Source organism: Acanthochromis polyacanthus, chromosome 17 (assembly GCF_021347895.1).
Source record: "Acanthochromis polyacanthus isolate Apoly-LR-REF ecotype Palm Island chromosome 17, KAUST_Apoly_ChrSc, whole genome shotgun sequence".
In the NCBI taxonomy this organism is placed as follows: Eukaryota; Metazoa; Chordata; class Actinopteri; family Pomacentridae; genus Acanthochromis; species Acanthochromis polyacanthus.
In genome coordinates this window covers 21,349,677-21,365,860 of record NC_067129.1, presented here as the reverse complement: position 1 = coordinate 21,365,860, position 16,184 = coordinate 21,349,677, and the positions used below count along the sequence as shown (strand labels likewise).

Sequence of the window (16,184 nt, the reverse complement as noted above, 5' to 3'; positions counted from 1 at the left end):
TGAACAGTAACACACAGAGTTAAAAAGTCAGTAGACACTAAGTGTTACAAGACAATCATAAGTAGTGCTACAAGACAAATTACCAGCAAGTGTAATCAAGGGATTGTAAAAATAAAAAGCAACAGAAATACTTGCAGTGTGCTAATTAATTGCCTCAAAATGTGCAAGGTCACATAGTATTTGATGTAAAGAACTTGAAATGTAAAGAGACAACAATGATTCTATTTAAAAGCTGTGTATTAATGCAATGAATAGAGTCAGTGTCTACGGTGGGGGGAGAGGGGCAGTGTCACGGGGGGTGTCAGGCCTTGTTGAAGAAGCCCACTGCTGTTGGAAACAAGCTGTCGCTGTGGTACGAGGTTCTGGTCCTGATGGCCTCAAACAGTTTGCTGTTCCTCCCCAAGCATGCTTTAGTGTGAGGTTTTCATGTCCTGCAGGTTTAGGAGAATCCAGCCAATTCCCCTTTTCAGTTGAGCTTATGATACGTTGCAGTCTGTCTGTTCTTGATGGTGGCAGCAGCGTACCAGATGTTGGGGGAGGAGGTGAGGATGGACCCAGTAATGGAGGTGTAGAAGTAATCCATCATTGTCCTCAGCAGGTGGAAGTAGTTCAGCTGCCACAGGAAGTACATCCTCTGCTGAGCCTTACTGATGAGAGAGCTGATGTTCGGCTCTCACTAGAGGCCCTGCATGATGATGGTGAAGCGGCAGGGAGTCGCACAGGGTGATGGGAGTGAATGGGGCTGGGTCCTTTCTAAAGTCTGCTGTCATCTCTGCTGATGGTACCAGGTCATCAGGTGTTTACCTCCCCTAAGATGCCTCACTGCATGAGCAAAGGTGAGCGTCAGAGTGTTCAATATTTCCACCGATGTCACAAGAAATGTTGAGAGCAAATTCACTCTCTTTTTTCCCGGAGGTTTAGCAGCTCTTCCCCGTGAGAGAGCTGAAGGTACCATAACAGAACACAGAGTTGCACCGCAAAACAAAACAAAACAGAAAGCACCAACACACTGACATGGCCATCTGTGGTGCCATATTGAAAACATAATCTTGAATAAAGCACAAGTGAGCTAGTGACCTAAGTAAACCAAAACACTCACAACGTTACTAAGCTGCAGCAGCTTAATGTCTTGCTTTTGGTAGTATACATATACTGAGATATTCTTTAGTTTTAGCTCTCCAGTGTTTCTGACAAACTGATTCACTTTGCTGTGCGGTGAAGACCTTCTTATCTTCCTCTATTTCAAGAGATTTGTTTTGTTTTTTTCAGGGCTAATACTGCTACTAACTATTCATAGATATTAGTTGATGTTTGAATCTAATATACACTCACTGACCACTTTATTAGATACACCTGGCTAGTAAAAGCTTGGGCCCCATTTTGGCATACTTTCAGCAACCATTCCTCAGAGATTTTGGCCCATATTGACATGATAGCAACACACAATTGCTGCAGATTCATTTGCTGCACATCCACCACATCCCAAAGGTTCTATTGGACTGAGAACTGGTGACTGCTGAGGCCATTGGAGTACAACAAACTCAATGTCAAGTTCAAGAAACCAGTTCGAGATGATCTGAGCTCCTGCTGGAGGTAGCCATCAGAATATGGTTACACTGTGGTCAGAAAGGGATGGACATGATTAGCAGCAATACTCAGTTAGTGTGCCAAGAAAATACCCCCCACACCATTACACCAGCAGCAGCCTGATCCATTGATACAACGCAGGATGAATCCATGATTTCATGTTGTTTAATCTAAATTCTGACACTACATCTGAATGTTGTAGCTGAAATCCAGACTTATCAGACCAGGCATTGTTTTTCCAATCTTCAGTTTCCAATTTTGGTGAGCCTTTGCGAATTGCAGCCTCAGTTTCCTGTTCTCAGCTGACAGGAGTGGCACCCGGTGTGGTCTTCTGCTGCTGTAGCCCAGCTAATTAACCACGCCCGACGGGTACGTCGGCGAGGTTATTGCATTTGGTGTAGTATCTGGCTGGGTAAGTATGTATGTATGTATGTATGTATGTATGTATGTATGTATGTATGTATGTGGCTATGTCCGGTCCGATATCTCTGCAACCGCTGAAGTCAGGATAATCAAACTTGGCACTGAAGATCAGTCTAAGGTCCCCTGCTCAGTTGTGGAGTTACAGGTCAGCAGATCAAGTAGAGAGGGAGATACGTACGATGATTAAAATTGATACATATTGCATCAGTTGTATAGGGAGGACAGGGTTTTCGCCAGCAGAGGGCGTGGTTCTACCCTCTACTGAGGGCTCATCTCGTTTTAATTACCCCCTGGGGACAAATAAAGTTGTCTGAATCTGAGTCTAAAGAAGACAGTCGGTGCGCGGCTTTTTATTTCCATGCACCGTCTTTATGGAACACTCATCCGTCTGATATTAGGCAAGCTTGCTCAGAAGAGGCGTTCAAAGCAAACTAAAGACTGTTCTCTGCTGGATATGAATCCTAACTTGTGAGGTACTGTGTCTTCTTAGATATTGTCTTTATCAGTTTTATCGTTGTTATTGTGTATTTTCAAGTCATTGTTTTACTCAGTTATCTTTTTATTTCTATTTATTTTATCTTGTATACATTGTATAATTTGTTGTTATTATAATTACTATCTTTACATACAGTTAGTGCTGCTCTGAAAGATTTTTGCTGCTGTAACAACGGAAATTTCCCCTGACGTGGGGAGTAATAAAGGATTATCTTATCGTAATTTTTCTGTTGCTTGCCCTGTAAAGCACTTTGACTTGAAAGTGCTATATAAATAAAGTGCCTAAATGCATAGAGTTGCAGCCATGTGATTGGCTGATGAGTTAACAAGCAATTGAACAGGTGTATCTAATTAAGTAGCCAGTGAGTGTATATTTGCGGTAAAACTGAAAATTTTGGTGTCAAAATTCAGTATTACGCAAACTCCAACACAAAATTTCCTCATGTTTTTTCAACATTTGTCTTTTTAGGCTTAATTGACTGTTACTCATGACACTTTTGAGATCACAGAGTGGTGACAAGACACAGGAGAGGCAGTTGCATCAAAACAACTCATGTTAAAATTATTTTATTTTATTTATTTTATCAAAAATCTGTTTAAAAGAATTATACTAATAATCACACAACTGATAAATATCAGATCCAATAATTGGCCAAAGTGATAATCAGTTAATCCCTGGTCTGTAGCCCAACACCAGAGGTACCTATGAGGTCAACAAATAAAGCTAAGAGATCATAAGTATTGACTTATTTAAATTAATATTTAAGTCAGTTTTTTTATTTCTTTAGTCGTATTTCACCTAAAAAATCCTTCAAGTGAAAGAATTTCAGGATGAATAATCTGTCATCATAGTTTGATATGTTAAATTGCTTCTTCTTCTAATTATAGTTATTATTATTATATTGTATGCCATAGCCTGTGATGCTGGGGTCACAGGTGGACATTGTTTTATTGGAATTAGGATAACAGAAGAACTAAAGGTATGATAAACCTTTTAATTAAATACATATTGATAAATATGTGGCATTATGGACAGGAAAAGTGCTCCGAGCGCAGTACTGCCAAGGCTGTTTATTCATTGTATCATTTCTGATAGCTGAAATCTTTTTTTTAAAAATCCATGGATCCAAACTATAAGCTGCATCACTGCCAAAATCTAATCAATTGGTCCTTGTTCTATTTCTGACCTTCCTAGAAAATTTCTTCCAAATCTATTAATCCATTTTTGAGTGTTCTTGCTAACAGACAGACAAACAGATAAACCACCACCAATGGTCACATAATTATTGGGTTTAATTTGATATATATTGCTTGACTTATATGTTTTAGAATCTATTTTAAAGGCATGTCTATTTATTTCACCCAACTGAACCCACATAAAGCCGGTGGTGATGATGACCTGTAAGACTCTACTCCGGGCTACAGTGTCTCATCACTACCAGGGTTTGTTGCTTCTTCCGCCTGTTGATACTGCGCCAGAAAAATGCAGTCTTATTGTAACGAGAAACGACACCAACGCTTCAAAGTGTCACATTTATATCCACATCGCTGTGCTTTCTACTAAATAAGTGTACTGTCTGTGTCAAAAGTTTAGCAGAAAACCAAAAGAAAAAAAGTCGATAAATTAATACAGCTTTCCTTCACATGACTGCCGACGCATGCGCAATGAGCCGGTTGTAACTCGAAAGATTCAGTAATCTGGAGCTGCTCGTGCTGCTGGACGCGTCTCAAACCGACAACAAACTGCAGTGAAGCCGCTCGATTCTGCTTCTCCTCACCGACAGCACCATGAGCTTCTTCGGGTTTGGCCAGAGTGCTGACATCGATATAGTGCTGAATGACGCCGAAACGAGAAAGAAAGCCGAGCATAAGAGCGAAGACGGAAGGAAGGACAAATATTTTCTCTTCTACGACGGAGAAACGGTGTCGGGAAAAGTCAACGTTACGCTCAAATATCCGGGAAAGAGGCTGGAGCACAACGGCATCAAGATTGAGTTTATCGGCCAAATAGGTGAGCGGCTGCTAGGCCTGCACTTCACACTGAGCCCGCCGACAGAAGTAGCCAAAGTATTACAGGAGGTGCGGGAAGCTAGCTACAGGCAGCCGACTACACTCTCAGCGTGTGCTTTGCTGATTTAATGTGTAAATAAAGTACCGAGTGTTGCAGTAAAAGTCTCCCGGGCAGCAACTGGACCGCAGTAACAAGTGTCACTTTGAAGTGGCAGGTCTCGTGACAGATGTGGGCGCGGGCTAATATCAGCTGACACATCAGCCATTGAAGAGCTGTCTCACTGACCTGCTGTACACGTTAGACACTCTGTGATCACACTACAAATACGACTTGTTACACTGGTCCAGGTGCCAAATCTGATTTCATTCAACAACTGATTGTCGCTGCAGTCTTGTACCTGCTGCGTACCCTGCACTAGAACCAGCCCAGTTCTTTTTACTGGCTGAAATAGCTTTACAGGACCAATTTAACTCGCACGGTGCTGCTTTCCACATTTTATCTGATAGGTACATTACCGTTCAAAAGTTTGGGGTCACCCATACAATTTCATGTTTTCTATGAAAACTTACACTTTTATTTTTTTTTATTCATGTGCTAACATTGCACTAATAATCAATTAGCCTTTCCACACTATTAGCTAACACAATGTAGCATTAGAACACAGGAGTAAAATGTACCTCTGTACCATTGTGTGGATATTCCATTAAAAATGAGCTGTTTCCTGCTAGAATAATCATTTGCCACATTAACAATGTCTATACTATATTTCTGATTAATCTGTTATCTTCACTGAAAAAAATGCTTTTCTTTCAAAATTCCAATTTGTATTTGTGCCGATATTAGCCTGTTTAATGTTATCAAATTTCTCTCAGAGCAAGAGTCAAAAAGTCCGTAAATGTTCACTTTGCTATAGTGTGAGACCAGAAAAATCAGCAAATTCTCACATCTGCAAAGCTTCCTCTTTTAGTCTATTTGTTTAGCATCTATAGTTGAACAATCTGTTATTGAAAATTTTGCACTTATTTATGTATCTATTTATTTATTTCAAATGTTCATTCAGCTCAAATTGCATTATACTACAGTGATATACAAAAAAGGGGCAAAATGCAATTGTCAATAAATTTTTGCACACTGTTAAAGAGGCCTTATCGCCCCATTCTTTGGACAGTGTGATCATGCAACAGTTATTAATTTGTTTTGCTAATAATAACAAGAAAAGCATTTAGAGAGTACAGTACTTCACCGAGGCTGCTCAGTCATTGTATACTGACAGTCAATAGAAACTTTGAGGTAGAAATGTACGCAGAATTCTACTTGTAGTGGGGTTGTAATTATTCATTGTGGATTTACTGATGATCTAGTGCCCTGGTAGTTGAGATAATGATGGGTTGTCATTTTGTCATGATTCATTGCACATGGGTTGGTCACTTTACAAAAGTGAACCAAATGCACACCAAGCAATACTCAGTGAGTATCTGCACAATTTGAGAATGGGTTTTGAAGGCCTATATAAAGGCCCAAAAAGGCCACCATTGTTAGTCCAGTGAACAGCATCATGCCGCGTCTATCACATGAACAACGTCTCCGGGCACTGGGTATGGTGGAGGCCGGTTTGAGCTACAGTGATGTAGCCAGGCGTATGGGCTGTTCCCAACCCACAATCAGAAGCCTGGTCCAAAGCATGCGCCGACGGATCGCTGCCTGCATCGAAGCCAATGGAGGCCATACTCGGTATTGACTGTTGTGACTTTGTGTTTGGCAGGTGCCGTTTTCTTTTGTGAAATTCTTTATTTTGAAATCATTCTTGAAACTTTAGATTTTTGTTTCTGTATGCCAATATGCTAAACAAATGATTCATATGAAGAAAATCCAGTTTTGGGCTTCAAAATAAAAATTATGTTTAAAAATATGGTCTCAAAGTTTCTGTTGACCGTCAGTGTATGATTTCTGACAGCTGAAATCTGGCAGAAATTACAGCAACATAGAATGTGACCATTTAATATAGATGTACCCACAAACAAAATGACCTTGTGTTGAGTACAGGTGTGTGTTATGCATGTGTATGTTATGTGTACTCTTGAACTTGTTTTATGGCACGTAATCAGGTTGTTTTCTCCTCGCTAGTGTTGGCTCTACTCTCAGATGTGTGTCGCTTTGGATTAAAGCGTCTGCTAAATGAAATTGTAAAAATGTAGAATTGTAGTGTATGTTTACTAGTTGCAAATGAGGTTTTCACAGTGTTATGTTAAATGCTTTTTTTTTCACAATTATTTGGTTGCGAGAAACATTTAAGTTCCACAAAGACACATTTGTGCCATCACATATGTATTAGTACATTGGGACAGTTTGGTTCAGAAAAAAGCAGCAGTAAACGCATATAAACTTCACAATAGAGCTTTAACAAGTAGCACACAATCAGTTATTAGTAGAAAATGACTTTCTGACATGATGCCTGTTTTTGTCCTTTGAGCAGTAAGTGTGCCTACATTTAATCGTAAGTGGTAAAATATTGTGTCCGATTAAGATAATTTTTAGCTGATTTCAAAACAAAGAAAAGTATCTGGCAGGCTATCTGGGTAAAAATCAGAGTTGCAACTAAGAGAATTTGGTGAAAATTTTCTATTCTACAGTGGGCTGAGTATTATTTTATCCAGATGGTTTGAAGGGTCTGTAAGGATTGGATGTAAATATCTCCAAAACAATGGGAAGTCCTCTTAAACAGCCCTTTGAAGGTTTCAGTGTTAGCAGGTTAATTATCTTTTAGAAAATCTAGTGGTTGCTTTTGTGACCTGAATGTGAGCTACAATCTACAATTTTATTTAGCAAATGCTTTTATCTAAAGCGTTGTACAGCTGAGAGTAGATACACCTAGTAGGTAGGTGCGGCAGCACTAAGGAGATTGCCAAAGATTCTTCACTGGACAACAACGCCCTGACTGGGATTTGAACCACCAAAGTGCCAAAGTCAAGGGTTAGCTATCCAACTGTTAATACCTGGTGACAGAGAAACTGGTGCTAATTTAATCATTTTCAGATAAAAGTCCAGGCCTGATGTCACAGATATTGCATCAAGTTGCACATTGCAAATGTTGTGCTTCAACAAAAGTATTCTGAACAAGTTGTGATACTAACAGGGGTGGCAATGACCACCTCTGACTAACATCTGGTCACCCTGCACAACCAATAGTGAAGCAGACAAAAGGGCTCCACGTGTTCTAATAGCCCCGGAGTTACATCTACTACACCTACTACTTGTTGGGCAGAGCCACAAAGCATTGTTGGCACAGATGATTTTTGGGGTCTGATTTTGGCTCCAAGTGATTTTCCTGATTTGCTCATTTCAGTGATTTACTTTTTCAGATCTGTGTTGCTGTTTCTGTACTCCATAAACTTTCCCACTCTAGTGCTTGTGGCTTATAAGTGTATCATATGGGTCCTATTTAAATTAGCTCAGAGGAATCAGCACCTGTAGTCAGTCACTAAGAAAATGTGATTATCACAACTTTCTACATCACTACAATTGATAATTCAACTTGCTGTATGTATATTTTTGACCCAGCAGATTTTGCCATATCTCCAGAAAACCTATAATGCATGTAATAAGTGTTTATATTTTTGTGACAAAGAGAGGTGGATTTCAAAGCTTGACCACCCCTATAAACATTATTTGGTGCCACCACAGCACACGAAGAGCACACATTAATGCTAATGGAGAAGTAGTTTACGAGTAGTTTTAAGTCCAGCCTAGATGCTGCAAAAAATGCAGTTTGCAGGTTACAAAACAGATTTACCAAGTAGTAACTCAACATTCCAAGGTATGAAACTAACCAACTTCAGTTCAGTATTTTTTGATGTTTTGGTAATAAGCTAAAGTGAAAGTTATCTGTGGTGTAACTGAACCCTGTACAGTTCCTAAATCGCTGCAGTTTTCAGGTGTGTGTTGTGGTGAGGTACATGGTATTTCCCATTTTCTTTTAGTTTACATTTCCACTCTTTCATATTTCAGACTGAAATAATATATTTTAACTCTGTGCCTTTCATTTTTACAGATCTATTCACTAGTTATTTTGCAAATTAGGTTTTTTACAACATACTACACACTTAAAAGCTATGCTTGATAATTTTTTTTGATGACGATGCTCTTTGTACATAAGTACAATTTATAACGCTAACCAAACGAGTATTGGCGTATTTCTACGTCATTGTGTTCCTGTCACAGGTCTTAGGGCTTCATTTATCTCCACATTGCAGGTTATACCATTTAATAGTAGTCTAGTAGTCAAGCTTTAGCGGACCTGGAATACATTTAGTAACGCTCCCCTGGTTTCATGGTGTCAGGATTTAAAAGCCACAGATTGCCTGTCAAGAATGTCCTCAGTCTAACACAGCGAACTCTTCGTTGTGTTGCAAAAACGGTATCGTTTTCAATCTGCAACAGATTATGCAAAGCTTATTCTGTGTAAAGCTAGCCTACGAAAAAATAGATTAATAGTGACGTGTTTGCATCCTTCTGTCCTGTTGCTTTCTTTTAGTGTTTATGAAACTGTTGTTTGCTTAATTGAGCTTATTTTTGAGCAGCAGAGTTCCTCTTACTTCTCTCCCTTTCTAGAAATGTGAAACATAAATGCATTTTTAGCATTTTTGTTTTTGGCTTCACTCCTTCCTTTCCTCTTTTTTTTTGTTTCGCCACCATCGGCCTCATAATAAGGGGAAGTACTTTAGATCCAGAGTGGGAAGGCAAAATGGAAGAATGAAAACTGAAGTAGTTCATATGGCGCATAGAATGGCTGCCTCACGTCAGGTTGTTTAAAACTGCAATAGATCAGCTATGACAACAAAGTTATGACATCTTTATTGTTGTGGTGTTTCCGATAACGGAGTGTGGAATGATCTGAAGATAGCCAGTGTGTGATGGTGTTAATGTGTCTTTTCCAGAGCTGTACTATGACAGAGGAAACCACCATGAGTTTGTGTCTCTGGTGAAAGACTTGGCGCGACCAGGGGAGCTCACACAGTCGCAGACGTTTGACTTCGAGTTCACACATGTGGAGAAACCCTACGAGTCTTACACTGGTCAGAACGTCAAACTACGGTAGGTTCTGTTGTGATCTCTGTAAGTGGTGTCAGCTGATGTCATGTTTCGTGTTATCGGTGCAGTGATGTAACACAAAGAATCAGCAGCGGATATACAGTGTCCTAATGGCTTGTTTCAGCCTTTAAAGGCTTAGTAACACTTCAGCTCACTCGCTGACTGAATACTGAGTAATTGTCAGTACAGTAACAACGCATGTGTTACCATTTTTATATTATTAATAAGAAAATCTGGTCTGTCCTAAGGGGCTGTCTGCTGAGCCTTTTGTTTACCTCAATTTGTGATTTTTATATGATATTTATTAATGTGTTTAATTAGTGTAATTTGAATGGAGTCAGACAAGCCATGTCTCACCTGTGTCCGATCTTTAAGCCAAGCTAAACATTAAGACTGCTGTTTCTTAGTACACTAAAGTTAGCATATCATCTATCTTCTTATTTAACTTTGCACAAAGGAAAAAAGCAGATTTGAAAACTTGTGACTACACAGCTGACTCTAAATAATCCTCAGTACTAACGCTGACCATATGCTGGCAAAATTCAGCTCAGTCTCAAATGTTAGGCAGTAAGAGAGCCTGACAAACTCAGTTTTTCCTAAATTTTAATCCATATTGCATAACCAAGTGTGTATAGATCTGTTTCCAGTTTGTAATCCATTAACTATGCTTGGGCTATAAAGGTTAAGACCACCGAAATCTTCTCAATTTGGATATTAAATAGGCTGGCATGCAGACAAACTTTGCATATCTTGCATAAAATACTATACAGTAGTGTGTATATCATACAGATAAGTACTCAGTACCGTAGCCATTAAATGATTGGACCAAGCTGATGGGTTTTTTTGGCAAGACCTGCTCAGTTAAGTAAAGAGAAACAACAGCCCATCAATATAAAGCATGAAAATCAGTCAGTCATAAAATGTAAAACACATGATGGATTTGTCCAAACTTTAGGTTTACTGTATGTATATTGCAGGTTGACATTTACTACACCTATCGATTATTTTTTGGTCGGTGTATGTAGTTGAATAAAATGCATCATATGCATCTAAGCATGATTGCTGTTCACTGATGTAGATAATACTACAATATTTAGCTTTGAATTTCACATCACCTGGCCTCTCTTAATAGTACACAACAAAGATAACACACTAATCTTACTTTAAATGTTGAGAACAATGTTTTATCCTTAATGTTATGTCATTTACTATTCATGTAACTGCAGTACCATAAATTTAATTAGGGATGTCCATATTTTTGATATGCCCCTGCATATGTCGGACACTATAAATACCACACTGTATGCTGGTGTGCAAGAGTAAGCATCATTTTAATATGATTACAAAGCCAGTGATCATAGACTCTGGTTTCACATGATTCATTTAACAGTTATAAACCCCACAGTGAGAATGTCTGATCCTGAAATAAGCATTACACCTCACGAGTTTCTATGCAAACCTATCTGCCTCATTAAATTTCAAGGCTCACGCTAGATCACCAGATGCCATAATCTAATAGTATTCTCTGAGCTGAAAGGGAGGTTTTCATCTGGGAGTGTTTAATTTTTCCCTGCAGTACTTTTTCAAATCACGTGGTTCATTCCACATGTCCCAAAAACAGCTGCCAAACAAACTGTTTCTTCTTGATTTCTCCTCAAACTCTGTTTTCTACTGTTTGCACAATTACTGCCAGTTTCTGACAAGAAGTTTTACTCTTCTGTTGTAGCCAAATTATCTTTTGAGCTAATTTTGCCATTTGCTTCCAGCTATTTCCTGAGGGCGACAGTGGGCCGGAGACTGAACGACATCAGCAAAGAGCTGGACATTGTGGTTCACACACTCAGCACCTACCCTGAGCTCAACTCCTCCATCAAGATGGAAGTGGGGATCGAAGACTGTCTACACATAGAGTTTGAGTACAATAAGTCCAAGTATGATTTTCTTTTTACAATCCACTAATACCTGAATGTTTGAGCTCCTTTTTTCCTCTCAGGTCCAATCTGTGTTGTCTTTGTAAAAGCAAGAGACAATAGAACAAGGAGATTTGACAGATTATGCCATGTGTTTGCAGGTATCATCTAAAAGATGTGATTGTAGGGAAAATTTACTTCCTGCTAGTGAGGATTAAGATCAGACATATGGAGATTGACATCATCAAGCGGGAAACAACTGGAACAGGACCCAACGTCTACCATGAGAACGACACCATAGCAAAGTATGAAATCATGGATGGTGCACCAGTCAGAGGTGACTAAACGGCTTCTTACAACTAAGCTGGTTTTCATTTCTTGCTGTGGTCTTTTTGCTAAGTTTATTCATTGTCGACTAAAATCATGTTTGTCTTCTTGTGCTGCAGGAGAGTCCATCCCCATCAGGCTGTTTCTGGCAGGCTATGAGATGACGCCCACCATGAGGGACATTAACAAGAAGTTCTCTGTCCGCTACTACCTCAACCTGGTCCTCATCGATGAAGAGGAAAGACGGTATTTCAAGCAGCAGGTACACAGACGTCAGTATTAAAATATGCTGTAAAATACGCTGTTACTGTTCCAGCTGTTGGGGGTGATGCTCCATTCTATGCTTAGTCTTTGTGACAATAAACACTTTGTCACTATGTTCTAATTTAGCTGATTTCTTTGGGATTGGATAGACACCTGAATGACTGTCCTGAGGTGGGCAGCAGGAGGAAAATCATTTGTGTAATGATTCTGTATCTCTGAAGAAGCTTCCAAAAGTTTAAAAAAACACGATGATTTTAATCAGATTGCAGGGAGACTAAAACAAAGGCTGCATTACACTCTTGAGGTGTTTAGTTTGAAGCAAGTGGGGTATTTGAGAGGTCTTAAGAAGTTCTAATATCCAAAATGTGTTATTCAATGTGTCTAGAGCAGAAGTCCATGCTGTACCTACAGTGGCAGGAAATGCAGAAGCTCCAACAATAGGTCACAGCTTAGCCTAAGACATAGCTGACATGCCACTCCATTAAGATGTAACTACAAGGAAAAGCTACAGCTGCAAAACACCACCATCATTGTGTTTGGCTGGTTGTATTTCCTTCTACAAATTTATGATGGTCCTACAGATAAGCAACATTGAGAAAGACTTGTAATCTCCGATGTTTTCATAGCATACATCTAACAAAGTCATCTCCACTGCAAACTTCCCTGGCTGTGACTACACAGCAGTAGCCCTCCTCTTCAGTGTATATAGTGAGGCCACAACAAAGCTGAACTGTGTTGATTGGAGAGCTGAGCCAGGTTCCTCTCCAATCAAGATCCTTGGGGTTCAACCTGAAAGCAGATTGGGCGTTTCACTGTAGGGAATGCGTTCATATCTGAGGGACAGGTACTGTTCCTTAGCTGTTAATTAAATATTTATCATCGGTTTAGTATCAGTCACAGTTTTTTGCAAGACAGATGTGACCGGTTACCACTAACGTATTCCCACATGACATCTTGTTTGCCATTAAACACTTTTAAATTGTTGCAGGAGATCACTCTGTGGAGGAAAGGGGACATAGTGAGGAAGAGTATGTCTCATCAAGCCGCCATTGCCTCCCAGCGCTTCGAAGGCTCCTCCCATCCCGAGAAGTCCCAGAGCCAGAGCACCGAAGAAGACGACAGCTAAAGCCGGACACACACTTCACCCCCCCTGTAGTGAGTGTATGTGCAGAGACAGTGCAGAAATGTCAGCCTAAATTCTGAATGTGAATATCATTTGTTTGCATTAAGATAGAATGCACTGCAGTGTTTTTCAGAATGAGTGTGTGAGTGAGTGAGAGGCTTTGAAGACTGAGGTGTGTGTGTGTGTGTGTGTGTGTGTGTGTGTGTGTGTGTGTGTGTGTGTGTGTGTGTGTGTGTGTGTGTGTGTGTGTGTGTGTGTGTGTGTGTGTGTGTGTGTGTGTGTGTGTGTGTGTGTGTGTGTGTGTGTGTGTGTGTGTGTGTGTGTGTGTGTGTGTGTGTGTGTGTGTGTGTGTGTGTGTGTGTGTGTGTGTAGGGAACTAACAGTCAGTTCCAAGTAAATCTCAGTGTTTTTGTTTAAACCACCCTGAAGTACCAGCTGGGTGGAGTTTACCACACTATGTATGATTAGACCGTGTCAGTTAACTTTTCTGTCACAAAGAGAAATTTCACAAAATTGACTCGTAAGTGCTAAACTTCATTTTTGTGGCATTGTTTGTACAGCTCAGTGTGGCGAACTTCACCCATTAGATCCACTTGAATATCATTTGCATATACTGTCTGTGTGTGTATGAATGTAAAAAAATTGGCACAGAGCCACCTCGGGTGTATTTCTAACATGACCATTACTTAAACTACTTACTTGGCTGGAAGATTGTGCTGTGCAGAAACTGCAGTCATACAGTAGGTTCAAAAAGAGCGGGTAAACAATAGATCTTACAGTACATTTCTCTGTGTCTTCACAGGAATGTGACATTGTCACATTAACTCATTTGGGGATATTTTGCTGCCATGCCTTCTGCTGAAAAACTGCTTTTTATTTACATTTTGCCTCTTAAATCCAGTATGACTCTTGAATAGCAAACAACATTGCAAGATTTTTAAAAATTCTATAATTAAAAGGAAGAAATGCATATTTGTATAAGACAATGCTTCAAATATTTTCATACATTCCGGCTCTCATCATAAATACACACGTGTACAAAATTGTTGGTACCCCTCAGTTAAAGAAGGAAAAACCCACAATTCTCACTGAAATCACTTGAAACTCACAAAAGTAACAATAAATAAAAATTTATTGAAAATTAAATAATCAAAATCAGCCATCACTTTTGAATTGTTGATTAACATAATTATTTAAAAAAACAAACTAATGAAACAGGCCTGGACAAAAATGATGGTACCTCTATAAAAGATTGAAAACTATTTGACCAGAGTGACATGATTAACTCAGGTGTGTCATTTCATTGACATCACAGGTGTTTCCAAACTCATAATCAGTCAGTCTGCCTATTTAAAGGGAGACAAGTAGTCACCCTGCTGTTTGGTGAAAAGGTGTGTACCACACTGAACATGGACAACAGAAAGCGAAGGAGAGAATTGTCCCAGGACATCCGAAAAAAAATGATAGACAAACATCTTAAAGGTAAAGGCTATAAGACCATCTCTAAACAGCTTGAAGTTCCTGTGACAACAGTGGCTCATATTATTCAGAAGTTCAAGACCCACGGGACAGTAGCCAACCTCCCTGGACGTGGCCGCAAGAGGAAAATTGATGACAAATTGAAGAGACGGATCGTTGGAATTGTATCCAAAGAGCCCAGAGCAACCTCCAAAGAAATTAAAGGTGAACTCCAAGGCCAAGGTACATCAGTGTCAGATCGCACCATTCGTCGTTGTTTGAGCCAAAGTGGACTTCATGGGAGACGACCAAGGAGGACACCACTGCTGAAAAAAACTCATAAAAAAGCCAGACTGGAATTTGCAAAAATGCATGTTGACAAGCCACAAAGCTTCTGGGAGAATGTCCTTTGGACAGATGAGACCAAACTGGAGCTTTTTGGTAAGGCACATCAACTCTATGTTCATAGACTCAAAAACCAAGCATACGAAGAAAAGAACACTGTCCCTACGGTGAAACATGGAGGAGACTCAGTAATGTTTTGGGGCTGCTTTGCTGCATCTGGCACAGGGTGTCTTGAAAGTGTGCAAGGTACGATGAAATCTGAAGACTATCAAGGCATTCTGGAGAGAAATGTGCTGCCTAGTGTCAGAAAGCTTGGTCTCAGTCGCAGGTCATGGGTCTTCCAACAGGACAACGATCCAAAACACACAGCCAAAAACACCCAAGAATGGCTGAGAGAAAAGCCTTGGACTATTCTAAAGTGGCCTTCTATGAGCCCAGATCTGAATCCCATTGAACATATGTGGAAGGAGCTGAAACATGCCATTTGGAGAAGACACCCATCAAACCTGAGACAACTGGAGCTGTTTGCTCATGAGGAGTGGGCCAAAATACCTGTTGACAGCTGCAGAACGCTCATTGACAAATACAGAAATCGTTTAATTGCAGTGATTGCCTCAAAAGGTTGTGCAACAAAATATTAAGTTATGGGTACCATCATTTTTGTCCAGCCCTATTTCATTAGTTTGTTTTTTTAAATAATTATGTTAATCAACAATTCAAAAGTGATGGCTGATTTTGATTATTTAATTTTCAATAAATTTGTATTTATTGTTACTTTTGTGAGTTTCAAGTGATTTCAGTGAGAATTGTGGGTTTTTCCTTCTTTAACTGAGGGGTACCAACAATTTTGTCCACGTGTGTAAGTCATGACAATAGAGTATTTATTTTTTAACAAAAATCCATTTTTTAACTAGTATTTTACATGTTTGATGCATCAGTTGTGGCTCGGTGTCAGGTGTTGCCACGGCTGCTAAAACAAATGTGGCACTTGTGAGCGCTGTAGGATTTCTCTTCCAACATTCTTACAGCGGAGATTGAGATTTGGTTTTCAAATGTAAAGTGCATTATAAATTAAATGTATTATTATTATTATTAGCTGCCAGTCACTGATAGGTTGAAGCCCTGCTCTGTTATTTGCACTATGATCTCTTTC

At 39.6% G+C, this 16,184-nt stretch overlaps 1 protein-coding gene across 1 annotated transcript; it reads left to right on the top strand.

The window, feature by feature from the left end:
- Positions 1–4,165: 4,165 nt before the first annotated feature.
- Positions 4,166–13,466, top strand: vps26bl (vacuolar protein sorting 26 homolog B, like). The gene is made up of 6 exons (XM_022216974.2): positions 4,166–4,516; positions 9,451–9,607; positions 11,371–11,535; positions 11,676–11,851; positions 11,961–12,103; positions 13,094–13,466. The coding sequence occupies exons 1-6, from the start codon at positions 4,294–4,296 to the stop codon at positions 13,229–13,231; spliced, it is 1,002 nt and encodes a 333-aa protein (XP_022072666.1). The 5' UTR covers positions 4,166–4,293; the 3' UTR covers positions 13,232–13,466.
- The last annotated feature ends 2,718 nt before the right edge of the window (positions 13,467–16,184 follow it).